The sequence below is a fragment of the Mauremys mutica genome, chromosome 4, assembly GCF_020497125.1.
Source record: "Mauremys mutica isolate MM-2020 ecotype Southern chromosome 4, ASM2049712v1, whole genome shotgun sequence".
Lineage (NCBI taxonomy): Eukaryota > Metazoa > Chordata > Testudines > Geoemydidae > Mauremys > Mauremys mutica.
The window spans coordinates 111,751,892-111,776,040 of record NC_059075.1 but is presented as its reverse complement, the minus strand read 5'-3'; the positions used below and the strand labels follow the sequence as shown (position 1 = coordinate 111,776,040).

At 49.6% G+C, this 24,149-nt stretch overlaps 2 protein-coding genes across 5 annotated transcripts in view; both read left to right on the top strand.

The window, feature by feature from the left end:
• The window catches only part of PNPLA2 (patatin like phospholipase domain containing 2), a 54,662-nt gene extending 33,912 nt beyond the window's left edge, over positions 1-20,750 (top strand). For all 3 annotated transcript variants that reach the window (XM_045014286.1, XM_045014288.1, XM_045014287.1), the window contains exons 5-10: positions 8,702-8,911; positions 10,164-10,224; positions 11,445-11,621; positions 12,493-12,625; positions 13,985-14,107; positions 15,425-20,750. In XM_045014286.1, coding sequence (XP_044870221.1) covers positions 8,702-8,911; positions 10,164-10,224; positions 11,445-11,621; positions 12,493-12,625; positions 13,985-14,107; positions 15,425-15,689 — 969 coding nt within the window. In that variant the 3' untranslated portion in view covers positions 15,690-20,750. The remainder of the gene's footprint in view (positions 1-8,701; positions 8,912-10,163; positions 10,225-11,444; positions 11,622-12,492; positions 12,626-13,984; positions 14,108-15,424) is intronic.
• Positions 20,751-23,659: 2,909 nt separating this feature from the next.
• The window catches only part of CRACR2B (calcium release activated channel regulator 2B), a 74,304-nt gene continuing 73,814 nt past the window's right edge, over positions 23,660-24,149 (top strand). The window contains exon 1 of one of the 2 annotated variants that reach the window (XM_045015273.1): positions 23,660-23,755. The gene's annotated coding sequence lies outside the window, so the exon portion shown is untranslated. Of the gene's footprint in view, positions 23,756-24,061; positions 24,086-24,149 lie in introns of those variants that run through there. The other variant, XM_045015274.1, reaches the window with a different exon arrangement.

Genomic DNA, 24,149 nt, shown 5'->3' with positions numbered 1-24,149 from the left:
CAGTTACATTCTGAATTAACTCTGCATGGTACTTGGGGTGAAATCAAAACTAGCTTCTCCTTGTGTGGGCTGTAGAACAATTATTGCTTCTTGGAGCAGCTAAGAGGTGTTTATTCCCCTATACCTTGTCCCACCATGACACTTGCCCAGTTCATATGCAGGGAGTTGGAGTCACCCTTGATTTGTGTCTTATTAGATTCAGTTGCCTTCCTGAACTCCTGCCTATGCTGTCAACCTTATTGCCCTGATACAGTGACAACCTCAGCAATCATATTCTGCCCAGTAAATACTAGAGCTCAGTCAGGCCTGGTATCTAGAATCTGATTCCTCCCCACCACCATCCAATCAAGCTCTGGTAAAGTGGATATAAACCTGGATACAAACCATCCCTGGATTTGCAAAACCAAAACCTGACTCCTTTGGTCTACAGTGATTAAAAACTCTGCATCTTGCCTGACTGCCTTCAGACCCACCCCTGCTCCAGCAGAGGAAAAACTAAAATGTCCATAAGGATACTTGTTCACCTTTATGTGTGTGAATGTTAGACAACCTCCCCCTCCTCCTCCCCTCCTCGCCCCATGTGGGTGGGTGGGTGGGTGTGGAGAGACATCTGGCTGCTACGACCTATGGAATAATTTTCTTATGGCACAGAGGAATTACCTGGCATGGCTATGATCAACCAGTTGCTACTCTGTACTGCAGGTTTGGAAGCATGAGGCCTACAAAGCCCAGCCCAGTTAGCAGATGTGGGTTGTGTTTATCCTTAATGGCTCTCCTTGAGCTGGGGGAATTGCCTTGGGACATTGTCAGCTGATGCCCCTTGCTGCTGTTTTGACACAGAAGCCCTTAAATCAACAATCGTACTTCAGTCAGTGCCATAACAAGGGGAGTCTGTTAAAATGCCAGAGTGGCTCTCTTCCCTCCTTGCTAACTGGGCAGCGTTAGTTGGAACTGGGCAGAGGGGGGATTCCCTAAGGGAAAATGGGGTGGGAGGTGGAAATGGGTCCCTTGCTATGTAAATACTGCCCAGGGCATGGGAGGTGAATCAGAATTATCTTGTACGGGCCAGGATTGGGCCTAGCTGTTCATCTGAAGTGGAATGTGCTGACCTGCTACAACAGGCTTGGGAGGAAACTGCATTGCAGAACTGCGAGTGCAACCTGCTGTATGTACTGCTCCTCCTGTGGCTTGGGTTAGCTGCAAAAACAGAACAGAGGTTAAGGCTTTTGCTGCAGCCAATGAGGTGTAGCAGTGGAATTTTTCTGCTTTAGGGTATTGGTGCCATCCCTGCCAAGGGCAACCGCATGGTTGAATTTGCTGTGTCATCATGCTGGAGACCTGGCAATGGCGGCTGCTGCCGCTCTCACTTCTCCCCTCTGCGTGGGGTGGGCACCTAACCCTACGAACACCTGATGATTTATCAGATTATTGCTTTGGCTTCCTGGTAGAGCTAGCCTGGCTCCCTGGGGCTTGCCAAATTCCCAAGGCATGCTGCCCGGTTAATCAGTGATAGAAATTGCAGATAATCCAGTAGGTTTAGTCATCTAAGCCAACCTCTTTCCTGCTGGCTTTTCCTCTAGGATTTTCTCAAGTGCCTTGTCCAGTCTAGTTCTAGATCACTTACCTAGGAGGCTTTCTTTCCACCGTTTCTGGTGGGGATACTATTCCACAGGCAGAGAGTCTTCAGGGCAGGGCCACCCAGAGGATTCTGGGGGCCTGGGGTCTTCGGCGGTGGGGGGGCCCCGCTTCGGCGGCAGTTCGGCGGCAGGGGGTCCTTCTGTTCCGGGACCCGCCGCCAAAGTGCCCCGACGACCTGCAGCGGGGACCCCCTGCCACTGAATTACCGCCGAAGCGGGACCCGCCGCCGAAGTGCAGCCGGGTCTTTGGCGATAATTTGGCGGCGGGGGGCCCTTCCGTTCTGGGACCCGCCGCTGAACTGCCCCGATGACCTGCGGCAGGGGGCTCCCGCCGCCGAATTACCACCGAAGACCCGGCTGCACTTCGGTGGCAGGTCCTGCTTCGGTGGTAATTCGCTGGTGGGGGGTCCTTCTGCCCCGGAGCGGAAGGACCCCCCGCCGGCGAAGACCAGGAGCGGAAGAAGCTCCAGGGGCCCGGGACCCCCAAGAGTTTTTCGGGGCCCCCGGAGTGAGTGAAGGATCCCGCTCCAGGGGCCCTGAAAAACTCTCATGGGGGCCCCTTCTTTCTTCAGCTGCCTCTGGTGGGGATCACCCTGGACAGTTTCTCTCCCTCCTTGGGCTTTGCACCTTTCTAGGTCCAAGTACTTGCTGTTCCTACACATAAAGGACAGTCCCTGCCCTGAAGAGCTTACAGCCAAAACAGACACAAGTGTTATCTTCCTTTACAGATGAGAAACTGAGGCCAGAGAGAGTTGAAGTGACTTGCCCAAGGTCATACAGGCAGTCTGTATCAGAGCAGCGCCTTGAACCCAGCTCTCCTGAGTGCCCAGCCAGTGCCTCCATTACAAGGCAAGCCCCTCTCTCAAACAGCATAGATCTCTCCTTTGTTATGCAAGCAGTGCGGGCAGGGAGGAGAAAGGGGGCACAAGGCTAATCCGAGAAATTGCTGCCCTTTCAGAAAAGTGACTGAAGTAGTAGCATGTGCCTAGGCTCACCCCTAGGGAGTGTGAAGGGCAGAGGGGGCTGACGCTGGGTCTGGTCAATGCTGCATGAGAACTTGTTGATTGTGCCATTCTGCAGTGGTGCATCTCTGCCAAAACCCTTCATTCCAAAACCACATTAAATACTCAAGGCTTTTTTCCCCTCTAACTTCCAAGAACACAGCTCATCCAGAACATTCAAGATGTTTTGTCTTTTTGCCACTTGGTTTTGCTGATGTATCAAGAACATAACTTTTCATGGGGTCAAGGTCTCTTATAGGGAGGGACAGATGGAATGAAGAAGTATATTCCCACACCCCCTTCCTGCAATATGATTATGGCTCCCCTGGATACCCTTTGGCGTTGGAGGGTTAACTCACTAGTGTGCATGAGGGGAATATACTTAGCACCTGGATTTTATGGCACCCAGCATGCTGCTGGTGAGAGGTGGAGAGCACAGCAAGGGCATGGTCACCATTTGCCACACACCACCTTGCCACCCTGGCAAAAAGAGTGCGTGAGCATATGAGAAAAGGGCTACTGAAGCTCATACACACTACACTGCTCCCAAGCCCACCCTGACAACTCCAGTACAAAATCAGGTCCTCAAACTGCACAGCCCTATCTCACAGAACTACCCCAGTAGTTACTCAGACAGATGTAGCCCGGGGACTCCCCTTACAGCCTGCGAGGGATAACAACATATAGGCCATGTGCACATCTCCCATAAGTCCCTCATAGTGTTCCTGCACTGTTAGGCGCCTCAGACTGTTTCTTGTGTGATTCAGCGCTCTAGGGGCGTCTCCTCCTTCTGTCATAAAGCAACAGTTTCCCAAGCCTGTGCTTGTGGTGCTGTAACCACTTGTCAGTGCCAGTATCCTGCTGGCACCAGAGCAGGCCCGCGACTGTCGGGGCTGGCCCCAGGATTTTTGCCGCCCCAAGCGGCAAAAAAAAAAAAAAAGCCGTGATCGGCGCCTGCTCTACCATGCCACTTTCTTCTTCAGTGGCAATTCGGCAGCTGGTCCTCCCCTCCGAGAGGGACTTGCCGCCGAAGAGCCTGACGTGCCATCCCTTCCCCTTGACCGCCCCAAGCACCTGCTTGCTGAGCTGGTGCCTGGAGCCAGCCCTGCTGACTGTGCAGCAGGTACAATATTCAGCGGGAGGTACACGAGGAGGGTAAAGTTTGTGCTTCAATGAGCAGCTCTTCCAGCCCTAGGGCCTGTAGCAGAGAGGACAGAGACAGCAAAGGCATTTCTTGGCTATTCTTAACCCAACAAAAGCCACCTTCCGTAAAATTGCTAAATATCTGACAGTACTAAACCCACCCACCATGGCCCCTATTTGTAATGCCGAGCACGGCCTGGGCCTTGTAGCCACAGGCTCCACGGGAGCTGCGGAGGCCTGTGACAAGGAAGGGCCATGTCACCAGGTGGAATATTTCAGGGTGTTCTCTACGACCAGGCTTCAGACTAGTTCCTTTCCTTGCTCCCTTTGGCCCCCGTTCTCCCAGTAAAAGCTCCTGGTTTTGCTGTTGAGGAGACCACCAGCCACTAAACATTCCTCACCCTGCTGGGTTGGGCCTGTTGCTTTCCTGGTGTGCATCCAAAGGAATTCCATGGGTCTCCCTTTATTGGAGGAGAGAGGGGGGTTGAACACAGCCCCTTGTTTGCTGATGGCTCCATTTCCGCAGGAGCCAAGTGCGGGGCATGACAATTCCAATTCCCAGCAGTGAAAATGGAAAGAAGCAACCAGCCCAGTCTTCTGTGGGTGTGCCCTGTATCTGTGTGCTCCGCAAACAAGGGCAGGGTCAGTAGGCTCCCGCTATGAGATCAGCTGAGGCAGCAGGTGCGGGGGAGAGGAGACATAAAAGGAGGGGGAAGGGGCCCGGAACTTACTCCTGGCCAGCTGAAAGAAATGGAGCTTGTAACATGCCTCGGACGGGAGCCAGAGATCAATCCTCCTCCACAAAAGAGGACCCTTGACTGAGACACCCCTGGCCCATCCCCAAACCTGGCTGCTCCTAAGGACTGAGAGCTAACCAGCCTAGCTGGGTAGGAAGAGGGAGAGAGGGGATTGCTCAAGGACTTGGAGCCTAGATTAGAACAGGCTGTGTAGAGCAAGGCTGGGTTTGCACACGAGTAGTGGTGGCTAGAGATGGGCACTGTGGCAAAGGTGCCTCTGCAGATGAGCCTGAACTAGGAACAGTCAGTAGCAGTCAACCAGATGGCAGGGAGCGTAGACCCGCATATAGGTTCCTTTTGATGAAAGAGACCCTCTGCACCATCACCTTTGCAGCAGTAAAACACCCTTTTTTGGAGCCGTTACTTTATACTGCCACCTGCAGGAAAGCATCTGCTGCTTCACCCTGGCTACAAAACCACTGGCTGTGCCATGGTCTACACCAGTGGCTCTCAACCTTTCAGGACTACTTTACCTCTTTCAGGAGCCTGATTTGTCTTGCGTACCCCCACGTTTCACCTCACTTCAAACTACTTGCTTTCAAAATCAGACACAAAATACAAAAGTGTCACAGCACACTATTAAGGAACAATGGCTGACTCTCATTTTTACCACAGAATTATAAAATAAACCAATTGGAATATAAATATTGTACTTACATTTCAGTGAATTGTATCTAGAGCAGTATAAACAAGTCATGTGACATTTTAGTTTGTACTGACTTAGCTAGTGCTTTTTATGCAGCCTGTTGTAAAACTAAGCAAATCTGTAGATGAGGTGATGTACTCCTTGAAGACCTCTGTGTTACCCCTAGGGCAGTGGTTCCCAAACTTTAACAACCTGTGAACCCCTTTCACTCAAATGTCAAGTCTCACGAACCCCCTCCTAAAAATACATATTTCCAGGGATTTTCTCCTTTACCTGAGTATAAATTATAAAAGCAGTGATCTTGGAAATAGAAAATTTGTTTTTGAGACATACTTATTACACACTAATTATTATTTATCATTACAGTATTTTTATTATCAGAGGGGTAGCCGTGTTAGTCTGGTTCTGTAGAAGCAGCAAAGAATCCTGTGGCACCTTATAGACTAACAGACGTTTGCAGCATGAGCTTTCGTGGGTGAATACCCACTTCTTCAGTATTTTTATTACATTATGAAAATGGCAACACTCTTCCAAGATCTCACTTTTGTAGCTTGTATCACTTTGAATAAGCCTGTTATAAGACAAGGCTCCTATGTTTCATCAAGGAGTATCAGATGTGAAAAAGTATGAAGGTATTTAGGAAGCCAACTCAAAGAGTTCCTCCTACACAAGCATTCAGGTCTTGAGCAGTCCAGGCAAACAATGCACGTAACAACAAAGCTTAAACTTGTTCTTCATAATAATTTAAAAAACAAACAGCACAAAATATCCACCTCCCTTTACATTTCTTATATGGAGTCTTGAAGTTTAAATCTCCTCAGCGTGATAGAGATGCTTGCTTTGATCTGCTTAGCTCTTAGCAGTCCAGGGGGTCTGGGCTGCTGGCTCCATGCTGCCTGGGGTCCCCAGGGACAGCTCTGTCCACCATGAAGCAATTTTTTCCTGAGAACCCCCTCTAACATTTTGCGAACCCCCAGGGGTTCATGAACCCCACTTCGGGAACCACTGCCCTAGGGGTGTGCGTACCCCTGGTTGAGAACAACTGGTCTAAACTCTTATTATACTACTGTAGTGCCTAGGAACTGTGGTCGTGACCCAGAACCCTATGGCACTAGGCATTGTACAAACACAGAACAAAAAGATAGTCCCTGGCCCAAGGTAGTCAAACATTCAACAACCTCGCATATTGTAAAGCAGACTCCTCTAGCTATTCTCCTCCTGCCTTCCCTTCTCCTCCCTCGGAAATTGTGGGGTTAGCATGTGTCTCCACCTCTGGCTGTACAGGGGGACCCTTCAAATGAGCTGCTGCCAGGGTCGGGAATGGTACCGAACAGCTGCAGCTGGCTTCAGGCTGGGGATAGAGGAGGACTGTTTGTGAAATACCAGGTGGAGTTGCAGAGCCCTCCCTAGTGACTTGTTGAGGCTGGGTTCACTAATGCCCAGGCAGCGCCCTGTGCAGGGGTCATTTATTGCTATTCCGTGCTGTGTTTTCCCCCCTGAGTTTTGTCTGTTCCCTCTTTTATCTCTTTCCCACCTTGCTATTGCTGACTCCTGCACGGTCACCAAGTTCCACATATCTGGTGTGTCGAGATGCCAGCTTCCACTCAGTAAACACCACCCAGCCCATTCGCTAATTGCGTTGCTGTAGGAGCCATGGCATGCATTGCCTGTAAAAACCATTGCGGAATCCAGCCCCTCCTTGAACTCTTACTTTTAGGGCCTTTGCATCAGAATTGCCCTGCAAACCTAACAGTAAAAAACCTGGGGGAAAGCAACACCCTGGGCTATCTCAGAGGAGTATGCTGTGCAGCCCAGAGTCACGATCCATGAGATCACCTGGTGGGCAAAAGCACTCAGTCCAGATGGGAGTAGGAACCATGCAGGTGAACTTGTTCACCAGGGCCCTGGGAGCCTGCTGGAGAAGTTCAGCATGTGCTGTGTCTTCCCCAGTGGAAGTAGGTGAAAGGCCATCTGTGGAGAAGGAATTTTTTCTGGCCTGTTACATAAGGATGTTAATAACAGTGCCAGCACGGGGCTGATGGGAGCTGTTCAGAGATAAGCCACTTGTCTCCTTTCCAGCTAGAGAGAACAAAATGTAAAACATTTCCTCCTACCTCCCCTCTCCTCTCCTCCACCCCCAACATCCAACCCTCCTCGGCATTGCACAGCGAAAGATCCACCCTTGTTAGGGGCCTGGCTGAAAAAGGAGCCAGAACTCGAATGTCCTGTTAAGGGGCTGGGCTGACTTCCAAAAGGTCTTGCCGGTTTCTTGTTGTTATGCTAGTGTGCTCTCAGCCTTGCCGTCCTTTTAATGGGCTGCTCAATGGAGCTATGTGCGTGGGCATTTCCCTCTTCCTACCAGCATCTCCTCAGTCTTGCTTGGGTTCTGCTCTAGCCAGCTATTTGTCATCCAGGCATTCCTTTTTGTTAGTCACCTGCCCAGACAGAAGGGTCTCTGACATTGGGGCTGACCCTGCAGCTCTCTGCAAGTCAATGGGAGCCTGATCTGAGAGATTACAGGTTCCTACCTTGTTGCTCTGCAGGAGTCTCTTCTGTCTTATTGCTCTGTCAGCCTAGCCAGTAACATATCCCTTTAGCATCTGGATACTGCTTGCTGGGCCATCACAAAGGCCCATTATGGGAGTCGTCTTGTTCAGTCTATGGTTGTGCAAAAGCTAAAGGATGCTTTGAATTGACCCAGTTAGCTAATCTGAATGTGCCAAAGCTGTCTCTCCACCAAGGATAATTAGCAGTAACCGTCGCTATTAAAAGAGCATGGTTATTGTGTGCAAAACCAGGGAACCCTCCTATTCCACTCCTATGCCAAAGCTAAACCTAGCCAGCTGATGGATTCCTTTAAAAGGGTTTAAAACCGGCACGTATGTGACTTTTACAGCTGAGCAGACAAATTGGCAGCAAAAAGTCTATGCTTTAATTTTTTTTATCGCCCAATTATCCACCAGCAGGCTTCTGTATTTACTAACTCATTTGTTCTAAAATGATTAGATGCGTGGTTTATAGGAATGCTCGAAGTACAGACTTCCTTGCAAACTAGTCACGGTGAATGTAGCTTAGGTTAGTGCCACCTGCACTGTGATTGGTCACCTGAGTGTCACCATATCATTTCTGCTCCTTGATTGGATGGCTCCCAAGCCCCCAAAGAGCACTGATTATGGTTTCTGGTGCAAATACTTTTGAATCCGTATTCACAAGGGGTGACTTTTTTCCTGTCTCCACAAACGTTCCTGTGTGACTAAAAATTCACAGAAAAAGCCAGTTAGAAAGAATCAAGAAATCCCTAGATGGGAAGTCATGGCTGTCAGTCCAGCCACTTTTAGTGAAAACTCTGTTTGTAGTACTCTCCTGGCTTGTGAGTGTGCGCAATAGGGATGCAGAGCGTTGATAGAAACTGGTTTATGGAGAGAGTGGTGGTGGTGGGGAAAACCCTATCAATCATTTATGTCTCCTTCCCTCCAGAGGTACGTTGATGGAGGGATTTCAGACAACTTGCCGCAATACGAGCTGAAGAACACTATCACAGTGTCTCCGTTCTCAGGCGAGAGTGACATCTGCCCCCGGGACAGCTCCACAAACATTCACGAGCTGAGAGTCACCAACACCAGCATCCAGTTCAACCTTCGCAACCTCTACCGCCTCTCGAAAGCCTTGTTCCCCCCAGAGCCTCAGGTGAGCGCCCTGTTGGGGCAGCAGAATGCTGACTGTGCACCGCGGCTTGGTGGGTAGAGCTCTGGATCCTATGTTTGCATTGACATTTAAGCCCCCGGAGTCCATCCCATCGCCATTTAAACAAGCTACACTGGTGTCCTTCCCCCTGGGAAATCCTGAATCCAGGCACTGGTGGAAACCCTGAAAATATCCTCCTGTGGGTGGCTTTTGATTTAATTGGCACCATGCAAGAAATGGGTACCACTTCTGAACAAGGACGGACATGCACCCAGGACCAATCCACCCCTGCATTTTAAAAGCCAGTCTGGAATCCCACCGCCTCAAGCAGGGCGGCACGCCGCGGGGCGCGCTCTGGCGGTCGCCGGTCCCGCGGCTCCGGGGGACCTCTTGCAGACGTTCCTGCGGAGGTTCCGCTGGTCCCGTGGCTCCGGTGGAGCATCCGCTGGCATGACTGCGGAAGGTCCGCTGGTCCCGTGGCTCCGGTGGAGCTCCCGCAGGCATGACTGCAGAAGGTCCGCCGGAGCCGCCTGCCGCCCTGCCGGCAAAATGCCGCCCCAAGCGCGCGCGCTTGGCGCGCTGGGGTCTGGAGCCGGCCCTGATCTTGCCATTGGTGACTCAGAGTGACTGCCCATCAAGCAGCTGATGGGCACTGTCATTTTGAGTGTGCTTGTTTGGTACAAGTGCCATGAATAGCTTGGACAGTGTGAGCTGTCTCTCTCTCTGATTCACATGCGCTGCCCACCCCTCTCCCGCTTTCTGGAGGGCTTCATAAGGGCAGTTATCCAGTGGACCATCCTGGCTTCTGTTGGTGAAGGATTCCACAACTTACTTACCAATCAGAGCAGCTTACCAGGGAGGCCAAGAGATACTTTTAGGGCTGTGTACTGATGTGACATGCCCACTGTGAACTTGGATCCGAGAGAGCTGGCTCTTGAGGTGCAAATGGCCATGCAGGTGGTGCCTCCTTTCATATGGTGTCCCCTTGCCCCCAAGACTGTTTCTGACCCTTCCCTCCCTCCTTTGCTGCTCAAGTGCCAGGGTGGGGAGCAGATGAAGAGGTTGGCAGGGATGAGTTTGTGGGAGGGGGAAGGATAAGCAATGAACCTCCTGATCAGGTGGGGCAGGATGGGGAGAGAATTCTTGCGTTTCCTCTAGAAATCCCAGCCCAGGATTGAAATCTGCACCACACTCCACCCGACCAAACAACCTTGCACTCAAACTCCCCAGTGACCCACTCTGTGTCTCCGTGCAGGTGCTCCGGGACATGTGCAAGCAGGGCTACCGGGATGCGCTGCACTTCCTGAAGAAGAATGGTAAGGCACCAGGCTACCTCCTTGCTTTGACTGCATTTGCTTATGTTAAAGGGACACTGTCTGACTCGGCTAACCCCTTCTGTGCTGGGCCAAGGGGTTTAACTGTAAGTTGTTGATGCTGGGGAGGGATATACAGGAAAACTCAGGGCCAAATTGATTCCTAGTGTAACTGCAATGAAATTGGGGTTACACCCAGTGTGAATTTGACCTCTGATGCTTCAAAGCCTATAAGCAATGAAATAAACGAAAGTGTGTCTCAGCACTTCAGGGAACAGAGCTCTAGAATCCTCTGCCTTGATGCAGTGAGACGCTTCTGCTCCAACTTTACTGGCATCCTGTGTTAACACTGTTTTCATGACACACTGCATGTGCCTATGGTGCCACCTTGTGGCCAGCCTATAGCAGATCAAGCTTACTCATTCATTTTGTCCTGTATGCTTCCCCCCCACCACCCACCCGGCCCCAATGGACTTTAAGGAAACAAAGGCAGTGTCTCTGTTACGTTACTGGATGCTGCTCCTTTGGGTAAAGTGACCAGACAGAAAGTGTGAAAAATCGGGACGGGGTGGCGGGTAATAGGTGCTTATATAAGAAAAAGCCCCCAAAATTGGGACTGTCCCTATAAAATCAGGCCATCAGGTCACCCTAGTTCTGGTGGGAAGCTGTGCTTTCTACCAGCACAATGCATCAGTATGGGAGGCCTGCACCAGTAAAGTGTGGTTACACTGGCGCAAATGTCCTTCGTGTAGGCAGGGTCTGCCAATGGTGAAGTTACAATTAAGTAGAGTCTTGCAGGGTGGGCTGGATCTATGCCATACGGTAAATCGGAGAGGTTTGGATTAAGCATGGGTCTGATACACCTGTATGGGTTTGAATTCTGCCTATGGCTCGAGTATAGAGCAATAAAAAAGTTATGAGAGCAATAAACTACGGTATTTCTAGAGTGTACTGGGAGGCGTTAGCTTATCTGGCTGAGAAAGGCACTCCAGCTTCACATCGTACCCTAGGTGAGCAGGTATCTAATATACCTTGCTATGCATCCTAACACGGGTAGCCAAAATGGCTGCCCGCGGTTAGCGATAGAAGGCTTATTTCATGGCTGTAATGTTAACCCCCCACCTCGTGGCATCAGGTGAGGTGAAACCTAGCACTCTAACCAATCGGCAAGCAAAACAACTGACTAAATTGCCACAGTCCCACCACTCACCTTCCCTCCCCAGGGCTCCTTCACCGCCCACGGCCCTCACGCCCTCTCCTTGCCGTTGAGAACTCTTCAGGGGAGGGGGACCCAGAGGAGGAGGAGGAGATAGGAGCTGAAGACCAGCTGAGGGAGAACGCTGCCCTGGCTGCTGTCGAAGACCACATCTTTGAACACCTGCCACCCAGACTGAACCAAGGTATGGTCCCTAGGAGGACAGTGCAGACTTCTGGCTGCTCCAGTGAAAAACGCTCTCCTCTCTAAGCTGACCAGCATAGCTCACTGGCCTGTTGGGATGTGAGTGTTGCTTGTTGACCGCCATGTTAGCTAATGTATCGCGTATTGAACTGGAGCCCTCCACCGCTAAAACCTGGAACCTCTACACCTTGAGCTAAAAAGCCAGGGTCTGTACTTGAGAGCCATACAAGACTCACATTATGTATAGACTGGGCATCGGGGAGGGGGGTGGGAGGTCATGTGCAACACATCCTGCCTAGTGGGTTATGCTTGCACACCACCTTCTGGGGGACCATAGAGACTACAGCCTGGTCTACACTAACATGTTAGGTTGACACAGCTATAGCACTCTGGGCTGTGAAAACTCCACACCCTCCAGCACCATGGCTGCATGAGCCTAACCCCCAATGTAGACACAGCTAGGCTGGTGGAAGAATGCTCCCATTGACCTACCTACTGTCGCTCAGGGAGGTGGTGTTCCTACCCTGTGGGAAAAACCCCTTCTGTCACTGTCGGTTGCTTCTACGCTACTTAGCTCTGCCAGGAGAGTCCCCATAGTACAGATGTGGCCTAAGTGAGCTGGAACTCACTCGCCTCCCCTTTGTGGGAGGGAGGGAAGGAAGGCGGTTTCTGGATTTTGCTCCTCATGAGCCGGGTGAAGCCAAATGCTTGAACTCTTTGTCTCCTCGTTTGGAACGGCACATGCTCTGAGTGAGACTTTCCCTGAGGTGGGGTAATTTTTGAAGCTCATGTAGCACTGGGGAGGGGGTGGTGGACAATCACGCTGCATTTGCCATGTGGCTGGTCTGACCCGTGTTGTTCTCTGTCCTCAGCCCTTTTGGAAGCTTGCACTGAGAGAAGGGGCCTGTTAGTTGGCATTACCAACTTGTTGCCTGTGCGCTTGGCCTCTGCCATGATGATCCCCTACACGCTGCCTGTGGAATCAGCTGTCTCCTTCACAGTCAGGTAAACCTCCCACTCGTTCGCTTGGTAGCGCTGTGTAGCATGTGATGTGGCCTGTAGGGCATGGCAGGGCGAGGATCTATTCCAGCCCTCCTGTGTACAACAGCTGCCCAGGACAGGAACTGAAGTCGTCTCTATTGGCCACTGTGTTGGGACTTCAGCCACAGGCCGTCTGATTCACTAGGTTGAAGAGAGCTAGTTGTGTTTGGAAACACATAAGAACGGCTGTACCAGGTCAGAGCAAAGGTCCATCTAGCCCAGTATCTGTCTACCGACAGTGGCTAATGCCAGGTGCCGCTGAGGGAGTGAACCCAACAGGCAATGATCAAGTGATCTCTCTCCTGCCATCCATCTCCATCCTCCGACGAACAGAGACTAGGGACACCATTCTTTACCCATCCTGGCTAATAGCCATTTATGGACTTAACCACCATGAATTTATCCAGTTCTCTTTTAAACACTGTTATAGTCCTAGCCTTCACAACCTCCTCAGGTAAGGAGTTCCACAAGTTGACACTGTGCTGCGTGAAGAAGAACTTCCTTTTATTTGTTTTAAACCTGCTGCCTATTAATTTCATTTGGTGACCCCTAGTTCTTGTACTACTTGCTCTGAGAGTTGTAGATAACTTCCCCAGAGCAGCTAATACGGGAGTGGAAGGATACAAGAGTGAAACTAGGATAGAGAGGGGTGGTGTTAGCATAGTCCCATCCCTCCTGATTGTTAATGTGGGGGTGGGATGAGTCCTAGAAGGTTTAACATGCCATTGTGGTCCGATTGGGGAAGGGAGGGAGAGAAGGATAATTTTGGATTTGAATTTTGACCCCATTTTGCCACCCTAGGGGGAAGGGGAGAGCAACAAGTCTCTAGTTTGTTAGTATTGGTGTAAAGCACTGACTCACTGCATGAAAACAGTGTTTCTGGCTGGAAGAAGGCAGTAGAGGCAGAGGAAAACCACTTTCCAAACCTCTAAGGAGGCTTAAAAATGTAGGGAATTCAGGGATTGAATAGGGAATAGAATATTGAATGTGAAGTGACCTTTCATCTCTTAGTTACCTCCTCCATGGAGTTCATGAACTATAGTTGCATGAGATGGCAACATAAAGGAGCTGCCGACTGTCGTGCCTCCAGGGGTGAAATCCATGTATATCTTGCTGCTCCAGACAAAACTAGGGTTTGCGTCATCAATGAAGTGGTGGAAGCGCCATCATTCAAGTCATTTGATTTGAAGCTTTGGAAAATGGTCTTGCATTGGCCCTGCTGGGCTAGGACTAGAGGGTCTGCAAGATGTTTTCCAGCTCTCATGTCTGAAGAAGTGGCCTCTCAGCTAATTGTTCTCTTTATGTCCCTCCTCTCCTGTTCAGGTTGCTGGAATGGCTGCCAGATGTCCCTGAGGACATTAGGTGGATGAAGGAACAGACGAGTAATCTATGCACCTATCTCATGAGGGAAGCCAAGAAGAAACTGGGAAGCCATCTCTCAGCCAGGTTCTTCTGCTTTCCTCCCAGCCTTCCCTCTGCAGCCATCTAGGGGTGGGTATGGCCTGTGGGAGGGGGGGGACACCCGTTTCACCTTCAGCTGTGTCACTTTTACTGAATTGACTTGGAGCAAATCAAGAGACCTTGTCTGTTGGGTTGCTTAGTCCTGGGGTAAAGTTCCCTCCCTCCCTCCCAGGATGATACTGTATTGAAACGCTCAGGTACCATAGCAATAGGTGTGGTATAAAAGTCGTACTCGTCCACCCAGCTCCATTTCATAGAAGATGCAGTGATGCCCGTCTGCATGGCAGTCGCCAGCTTGAGGACTCTGGAGCCTCAAAGCTTCCTCTGAAGATAATTCAGCTCAAGTGGCCATTTCTGCTTAGAGGCCTATGTCTGGAGTAGCATGGGGCAGTACTAGGGTAGCCAGCGTATTCCAGGTCAGAATGGAGTACAGCTGGGTGGGAAACCAGTTTCTTGTCCCATGAAAACTGTGGAGATTTCAAAACAAATTCCCATTCTGCATTGGGACAAAACCGAGGTGCATGTGACTATGAGAGAGAGACCCCCCACCACCTCCCATAACATCCTGGTGGGGATGACGCTCATCTTGGATGTGGGAGACCGAGGTTCAAGTGTTGGCTCTGAATCGGGCAGAGCAGCGACTTGAACGTGGGTCTCCCAGCGGAGTGCCCTAAACACCAAGCTGTTGGTTATTCTGGGATACAGCTCTTTCTTTGTCTCTGGGTTTATCCAGAAATTCTATCCTGGACTTAGGAAACCTTCCCAACAAAAGTTTAATCAAAACTGACTCTTTCCCACGGAAAGTTTCCGTTTTGACAAATCTGGACTTTCCAACAGAAAACGGCTTTGTCAAAAAATTCCCAGCCAGCTCTAGTGTTGAGATACTTGGGGAGAGCTCCAGTATTGCCCGTCCGCGTGGGCCAGTACGTGGGCCGAGGTTGAGGTGAGAATATAATGCTTTATCTAAATAATATTCCTTGTGGTATGGAAAAGCCTAGAGGTCCCAAAGGAGATCAGGATTTCATTGTGCTCAATGCTGTACGTACACCTAGTAAGAGTCAGCCCCTATCCAGAAGAGTTTAAAGTCTAAATACGCAAGATAGACAAAGGGTGGGGACAGAAATGGATGGGTACAGAGGTGAAGTGGTTTGCTCAAAGTCACACAAGCAGGTTGGTGCCATAACCGGGAATAGAACTTAGGTCTCCCAACTCTCTGTCCAGTGCCCTGGCCACTGCACTGTGCTGTCTAAGTGGCCCTACCCCCATGTATTTAAGTTGTAACCCATGTTCATTGCCTTTCAGGCTTTACTACCATTTTGAGCTCCGAAGGACCCAGAGCCTGCCAATCCCTTTGGCCTCTACGTACAGCGAGGTGCTGCCCCAGTGGATGCGAAGCAACCTCTCCCTGATGGACGTTAAGACAAAGTGGGAGGAATACCAGCGCCAGCTCATGCTGGGATTGTTCTGCATCAACGTGGACATGCAGGCCTCCATCTTCCCGCCAGAGGGGCTGCAGATGAGACTCTCGCCGGCAGACCGTGTGCAAGGGAGCCTGCCACTCTTCTGAGCCCCCCTGCCACAGCCAGGAGGAGGAGGGCAGACGGGTCAGACCTGCATCTCAGCAACCTGCCACCTTTGATTCTTGCAAGCCTGTGATGGGAGCTTCCTCATGAACAAAGCTGTGGCATCCAGTGTAGCCAATTGCTACTTGCCTGACTAGGGGAGGGGCACAGTGTTAAAGTGAACACGTTTGCTGATGATGACCACTTAGAGATGTGTATCAGCACCCAGCGTGGGGGAGGTGGTAGTCCCTGGCTGTGCTGTAACGGTTCCAATGGGCTCCTCCAGGAGACATACCTGGAGGATCTAGCCTAGATCAGGATGTAGCTCATGCTCCGGAGCTTGTTTTAATTGTCTCCGGTTTTAGATCTACACATTTGTGGCTTTGTTTGTTTGTTTGTTTTTGTTTTAAACAATCCAGCACCCTGTGGCTCTTCACTGTTTGTGCTACCAAAAGGTAAAGCAGCCTGTAGTGCCAAAGCAGCTATCATATGGGCCCAAACCCTCCTCTCAACTCTCCTTCACTGGAGCCAAATTTTGACCTCTGTCCTCACTCAAAGCCAGCTCTGAGCCTGCTGCTGTTAATGTAGATTTCATTGGCATTGGGACTGCAGAGTTACAGGAGAGAACTGGATACCCACAGTTGTTGCTCTAAGCTTCCTTCATCTCTTCTTGGTCTCTCTTGCGTCTCTCCTTTAGGGATCTTTGTCTCCATTGAGCTGCGGAGGCCTGAGATCTGTAGTGATAAAACTGGCTGGGAAATTTATTTTTGGGGGTGGGGGGGGGGGGGGAGACGTGAGATGTTCAGCTGAGATTTTTCAGATTTAGATGCCTGATTCCCATTCATTTAAATTGAACTAGCCTTAGGTGGCTTTGCGAAATCTCAGCCTTCCTTCCCTGGATTGGCCCAATGGCTGCCGTTGGGGAAGGAATGTGAAGGGTTTGTAGGAAGGCAGAAGGTGAAGACTGCACAGTGCATGTTGTGTCCAAATGGCTTGTGGTGGAAAGTCGCAGCAGGTGCCCAGGAGGTGGTCATCTGGGAGGGAATGGGTTCCAGCTCCGCAGGATCACGGAGCCGGAGAACCCTGAAACGAAATTCCCCGCTGGCGCAAATGGACGGAAGTCCGTCGTAGCCAGTGATGTTGCACCTGTGTATGCTTGTGGTGAGTCTGGACCTTAGTGAAGGAGCTGACGTTGGATGATGCAGATTGCCGGTCCCAGAGGTGCCACTGTGTCAGCTTTCCAAGCTGGAGCTGTGTGCCCCCCATTCTGACTGAAGGTGGCGCTGCCCTGAAGGTGACAGCATAGTGTGAGCGAGAGGAACAAGGAAGTCGGGGAGGTGAAGCAAGACGTGCCAAATCCGTGTGCAGGCCGCTGTATCTTTATTTTGTCACTTAAAAGATGAGTCAGTTGCGTTATACCAGAGCTGAACTCTGCCCAGTGTTTGGAAGGGTGTTGCCTTGAAATATGCAGTGTCCCAAGGTAACCCAGTAGCATCCCATTGCACATATGCTTCTAGCAAAGCTGTTTCTTTGGCACATTCTCCGTGAGAGGATGGGTGTCTAGTCCCACCTGTTGCTTGCCTCACTGCTCAGTGGGAGGGGGAGATATGGCTTTGAGTGGGGATTGTATGTACTGAAAAAGCCAAAATCCTAACACTGTGACTGTGTCTGTGACACACAACCATCTTCAAGGTTCCTCTCCTTGCAATGCCTTTGGCTGTGTGGGGCTTCTTTCTACCTCTGCTAGCACAAACAATCTGCAATAGGCCAAAGCAATTGCATGTGTCCTTTTTGGGAGGTAGGGACACAGGGTGCCTAAAGTTCAGCTATATACTGTATACATAGAATAGTGACTCGTACAAGGTTCTCAAATGCCACTTTGTAAAAAGAAAAAAAAGGAGATGCACCCAGAAACTCTGCTGATTGGCACGTGATAAATAACTAACAGCTAGAAAGTCCAGGAGAGCACACCTGTCCTGGACCCGATGAGAAAAGGTGTGTCTTCCTGAAGGTGAGGTTGCATGCTGCTTGCTAGCAGCCATGGCCTGTGTGATACGCTTGGTGTGGGTGGGAGTGTCTGTCTCTACCAAAAGGAGCATTGCTGTAATGCCTGTAATGAGGTGCACCATAGAGAAAAAGCAGCCAGGAGCTCACCAGGTAACCACAGCATTCATTTTGTGATTGCCATCTGCAAGCAGGACTCTGAGGGTGGAGTGTTCTGGTGGTGGTAGACATGTCTGTTCCCACAAGACACTGGTCTGGAAACAAGTTTGTGTGATTTAGAGAGTGTCTCCTTGCCAACCTTCAAGTGACACTACCTGCATAGCGCAAGTGCCTGCTCAGTTGATGAAATGGTCCAATCTAGCCAGTTTTCCTCCATTCTGTATTTGTGCATTTGTTTTTAATTTCCCTAAGCATAGCACCTTACATTTGTCTTTGTTTAACTTCATTTTGATGTCCATAGCCCCGTTCTCCAATTAATCAAAATCGCTCTGAATTTTAGCTCTATCCTCCAAAGTGTGGGCAATCCCACCCTGTTTTGTGCCCTATATCGTTCCATTAATCATTACTCTTTGTTTGCAATTGTTTAACCAATTATGTATCCATTTATAGTAATTCCACTGAGCCCACATTTCTCTGGTCTACCTATCAGAATGTCACGTGGGACTGTCAAAAGCCTTGTTGAAGTCCAGGTATATTATGTCCATCGCATTCCCCCTAAAACCAGTTACCCTGTCAAAGAAGGAAATCATGCTGGTTTGGCACGATTTGTTCTTGGTGAATCCATGCTGGCTGCAAATCCTCCAGGTATTTGCAAATTGAATGTTTTATACATTGCTCTAGTAGCTTCCCAGGTATCGAAGTCAGGCTGACTGGTCTATAGTTCCCCGTCTCCTCCTTTTTCCCCCTTTTAAAGATGGGCACTACATTAGCCCTTCTCCAGTCTTCCGGGACCTCTCCTGTCGTCCATGAGTTTGTAAATATTATTGCCACTGGCTCTGAGATTTCTTCAGCTTATTCCTTCAGTACCCTCAGGTGAATAGCATCAGGCCCCATTGATTTGAATTAATTCAAATTGATCAGAAGATCTCTGACGTGTTCTTTATTTATCCCGATCTGCATCCCTTCCCCTTTATTGTCTATGGTAACTTGGCTAGTCGTCCGGTCACATTATTTTTTGTGAGAAGACTGAAGCAAAGTAGGAGCAGCTCTGCCTAACTATCATCTTCTGATACCAGCTCACCTTCTCCAGTGAACAGCGGACCCACACCATCCCTGATCTTTTATGTCTGACATATTTGAAGAGCCCCTTCTTGTTATCTCTACCATTCCTTGCCAGCTGTAACTCATTCTTTGGTTAGACAAACATTGATCAGCCCAAAATCTGAAGTGCCCAACACAAGAGGACACTTTGAAAACTTGGCTTGAGAGAAACCAACTTTAATGTGCATCACGCAATGGTTCAGAGCCCTTGAATGTGGTGCTGCTGGTCCTAGTCAGTGTGTGGCTTTAAGAAATGAGAGAGAACTCTTATTACATTGAGCCAATCGCCTGGGATCCAGTGCAGGGTACTTCCCTACAGCAGATTGCTAGTGCTTTCTCTAATGTTCTGAGCCACGTAGCTTCCACACTTTCACACCAAGGTTGTGTGTCTTTGAGGATCCTTTTTGCTTTCTGTAATGTCAAGCTTATTAATACAGCACCTTAGCCCACGTGCACAAGAAAATAAATATACTTTATGTAAATACCACTTGCTGCTTGTAATGAGGCACATAATGAACTTGTGTATATAACCAATGACTAAATTACGTTGTGTTGTAGTTATTTTGTTATGCACAACACTGAATGTCTTCTGAACTTGCTCTGTAAGCCACGATGAATGTACCGTATGCTGGGTTTGTGTGGGGTCTGCCTCAATGCTAATATTATTGCAAGTGGCTCTTAAAGGGGAGAGGATGCCCAACTCTTCTCTGATATTCAGTGGTCCTGGTGATCGCTCCCTTCTGGAAGATCATAGAAGGCCAGAGAAACTTAGCTCTCTCCAGTCATCTAGGTCATCCCTCTGCCAATGCAGGGCTGTTACCAGCCTACAATAGAGAGTCTTCCTACTTCTGTCTGGTTTTCAATGACTTCAGTGATGAGACTTCCACCACTTCCCATGGGAGAAAGGGCTCTTGTGTTCACAGGGGTGTGTGGACAAGATTCCTGCTGTCTGCCTTGCGCAGTCCCTCTCTAGTCAATGCTATGTTGAGCTTTGCAAGGGTCCCATGAGCTCGCCATTCAGAGCGCATAAATATTTTCTCATACAGGAGCTGGCATTTGATTTAGAAGGAGATGAGGAAACAATGGACTAGCTTGGTCAGTCACATGCATCTGCCAGTTCAGCATTGTGCTGGACTCCACCATGTGCCTTCTTTACACCATGTTCCCAGCCATTCCCTTCCTTGTCGCGCTCCCCATCACACTCCCTACCTCTCCCTTTCCACTCTCCCTGTGGAATCTGCCTTTCTGAATGCGGCTGGAGTGAGTTGTTTCTCAATATGCTTCATATCGGGGAGGGAAACGAGAAATCTATCTGCCACCATCCCACCCTGGTGCAGGGCTCCACTACAGTAAATCTCTAATCCATTAGCACCCTTGCCCTGAATTGATAAACTCAGGCTTTCCTACGAAGTGCAGGGAACCGCAGATGCCAAGTACAGGTCTAGAAATAAAACTTTTCTGTTTCAGTGTTTCACTTGCAGTGTATAGATGAGAACTCTGTATGCCAGCTCCTCCCGAGAGCTCTCCTGCTGATGAGGTGTGCTAGTGCAGAGCATATAGAGTAAACGTAGAGTACTGCAGGAAGTCAGAGCAGCGATTAGACCAGTGACAACGTAAGCAATTGATTTATTTACACAGCAGTGTCATTAAGTAGCACTCAGTCACTTGAACGTTCAGCATTAAATTTTTGATGCCTTTTTTCCCCCCTCCTGTTCTTGTTTTCTAATGTTTTGCTAAAGAAAGTGTAACTATTTATTTTGGCAAAAATATACCTCTAATAAAAACTTTCTAAAAATTCTCAACTGGGGTGGTGGCTTGCTTTCTTCCCTTTTCTACTAAAAGTTTATGAAAGATTTTAAATGCACTCCAAGATGTACATTGGAAACTTTGGGCTGCACCCAGTTCATCAAGTTCTAGGCAGCCTAATGGGAGCCGCCACTCTTGAGTGCATTGGAGGCAGTGTGGCCCAGTGGCTAGTGCACATGCCTCGGATTCAGGAGACCTGGTTTCTATTCCCTGCTCTTACTAACTTTCTGGCAAGTTGCTAAGAATAAGTGGGGGTGTGGGAGGAGCAGCCTCCTCCCCCGAATGGCTGCTGCTTCCTGTTGTTTTGGGATTGGCAAAATGGTTCTTTGGGGTACAGCTCAAACTCATTTGACATAAAAGGCGTGTGTGAGATTGTGAGGTCCCTTGGTTCCGGCTGCAGAGAGAGAGCCCAGATGCAGGTCCTGTTCAGCCTCCACAATCCGCTAACTGGTGCCAATCACCAGGCTCTTCAAAGGGTTAAAAAAAATTGTAATGAAAGCTGAGAGTCTCCTTTACATTTCAACTTCCCCTGCTTCCAAACAAGGGAGAAGAGGGAGGTTTCAGAGGGGACAGACAACAGCGCTGCTCCTTCCACTGAATGGTAGATGCCAGGAGTGAAATCTTGGCTTCACTGAAGTCAATGAGAGTTTTGCCATTGACTTCAATGGGGCCAGGATTTCACCCCAGGGTTTAATAAGTGGTATCAATTCTTGTGATATTTGGAGTGTCAGCTTTTTAAAGCCCCAGCTCCTGGAGTCATTTGATTATATTGGATTCTGACCTTTCTTTTAAATGCTCTAGCACTCTGGTGGAGAAAAGTTTGAAAATGTGATCTGAGTGCGTCCGAAAGGCTCCAAGTTTTAAAAAATTAAAATAAAAAAAAAGGCAAAAAAGAGCCCCAAAACTTGTCTGGGTTAAAATAATGAGAAAAGATCTCATCATTTGTGGTGGCCTGACTCCTAATTTTCAAACCCTTGAGTTTGCCAATACTGACAACAGTAAAATAATTTTGTGCACTTCATGTGATACAGAGGGATGTGCAGATTCAAGATCCAGCAGGGGGTGGAAATTGGGGCCATATTTTACATTCTATAGTCCTGCACAACAGATCGAACAACCTTTTTGCCTTTAATGATAGTGCTGGATTCTTCAGAACAACCCAATATCCAAGTCCTGTGCATGGCATCCACGCACAGAATTTATTGTCATTCAATAAGGTCTTTGTGATACCTGAGAACTGCCATGTAGCTGAGCACAGATGATGCTTTGCCCGGGTACTGTTTCATCCTCAGGTTGCTGTTGCTTTTATTCCTGATATTTTTCCTTCTGGCCATTCCCACATTCTTTGGACAGAGGAAAAAGGAGGTGAAACAGAGGGATTTGTCTGAATACTTCAGGTAATTTTCAGGACAAGTGAGGTGGGAGGGATCCTTACAACATTTTGGGCCCAATTCTTATTCTAGGTTAAGGCATGAGGAAATACATCATCCCAAGCAATTTTGGAGCAGATTGTAATACCCTTAGTTATCTTGGGCTGCCCGGGGGAGGGCGGCAAGTGGGGCAATTTGCCCTGGGCAAATTCTATAGTATTGCAACTTTTTTTTATGGAAGGGGCCCCTGAAATTGCTTTGCTCCAGGGCCCCTGAATCCTCTGGACGGCCCTGTTGGACTGTATGATACACCACCAGTAGTAGTAGTAATAGCACTTAGCTCTTTTCAGCTATAGAGCTTATATTCCTTTACAAAGGAAGTCAGTATCCATATCCCCATTTTACAGATGGGGAAATTGAGATATGGGAGGTGTACTTGCCCAGGAGGCCAATAAGAGCCCAGAATAGAAATCATCTCTCCTGTGTCCTAGTCTAGAGCTCTATCCCCTCTGTCTAGGTCACTCTGCCTCAAATCAGTGGGGCTACTTGTGGAGGAATGTACTATTTAGCACAAGTAAAAGCATCACACTCTGACTCTTAGCAAAGAGATGTATAATGGTCACTAACTAGGATGTATAGTGTATGACAGATGGACAGGTATAATATGACAGAGCATGTGTAACCTTTCATCATCAACCCATATTCTGGAAGGGTCTAATTTGGCCATATAGAATCCACTCGGAACTGAATCAGAGTAATAAAAATCGATTATAGAACCATTTTTTTCCTATATACAAATTTCTGATCCTCTAAGATGCTCAACTCATACCTTCTTACATCCCACAATTTTCCATGCCAATAAATCAAGAGAGCTTTACAGGGGAGAAACTTTAATTTCTCCTTGAAAATGCATATTTGTTGAAGTGTGTTCCATCCCGCACGTTGCCATGGCTCGGAAAAATTAGATAGGACACAAAGCCTCCTTCCCCTGGGGATGTTTTCTACAGGCTCATCTCACTTTGAGGAAATCTCTCCTGATTTCCGCCCTGAAATGCCGCTCCCCCCTCTCTCTCAAAGGGTTATTATTAATCGGAAGCCTTGTTAATTAAACAGGAATTAGCGTTAGTTTTAGGCTTGCAACTAACACATGGCAGGACTGAGGTCGGATGTCCTCACTACAGATTGCGGATGAATACAATCTGGCCAGGCTAATTTGTGTATATTCAAACTTTCCAAGTGTTCCATTGACCTGCTGCTCTTGCTAGTTTCACAGGTTTGCCCTGCCCTGTTCATTGGCCACCCTTAGTTGGCGGCGGGGGGCAGATTGAAATGAAAGGCTTGTTAATTTCAGCCCGTGGCACCTGGCCGGCCCGTGGGCTTTCTTCCCCCTCGCGTCACGCGTGGGAGCCCTTCAGACCGATTCCCTTTCGCTGCTTGCACGCCCCCCTCCCCGAAGCGGCTGCTGGCTCCCTCCTTGGCTCGCCTTTCAGTGTCTCAGCCTGGGGCCAATTCCATTAAACACACAGCCCCGCGGATCCCCCGCCCCTGTCTGTTCTCCATGGATTTCCGCTCGGGGCGCTCTCCCCGCGCACGGGGTGGAAAAAGCAATAACTCCGCGTGGGCATTGCAAGGTCAGCGGGGCCAAACGCCTTCAGCCTCCCCCGGCTGCTCCAGCCCGGCAGCCGGGCGCGGGTGGGGACACCCCCCCGAGCCAGCCCCCGCGGCAGAGGCTGCAGTGGGGGGCCAGGCTCGGAGCGCTGCGCCTGCAAACCAGCAGCCAGCGGGTTAAGGCGCCTGGCGTGTGTGGGGCTGCGAAAGTTCAGCAGGGGAGGTTTGCCTTGGCTCCTGGCCCTGCTGGGCTCCTGGCATTTCCGGGTTCAGACACCTCCAGCTGCAAGCGCCGAGCCGCAGCGCTCTGCAGCCGCAGGTAACCCGGAGCTCGCCCGGAGCCCAGGCGCCAGGTAAGCGGAGAGCAGCCGGCAGCTTCGCCCTTTCCCCTGCGCGCGGTGCCTGGCTCCAGCAGCT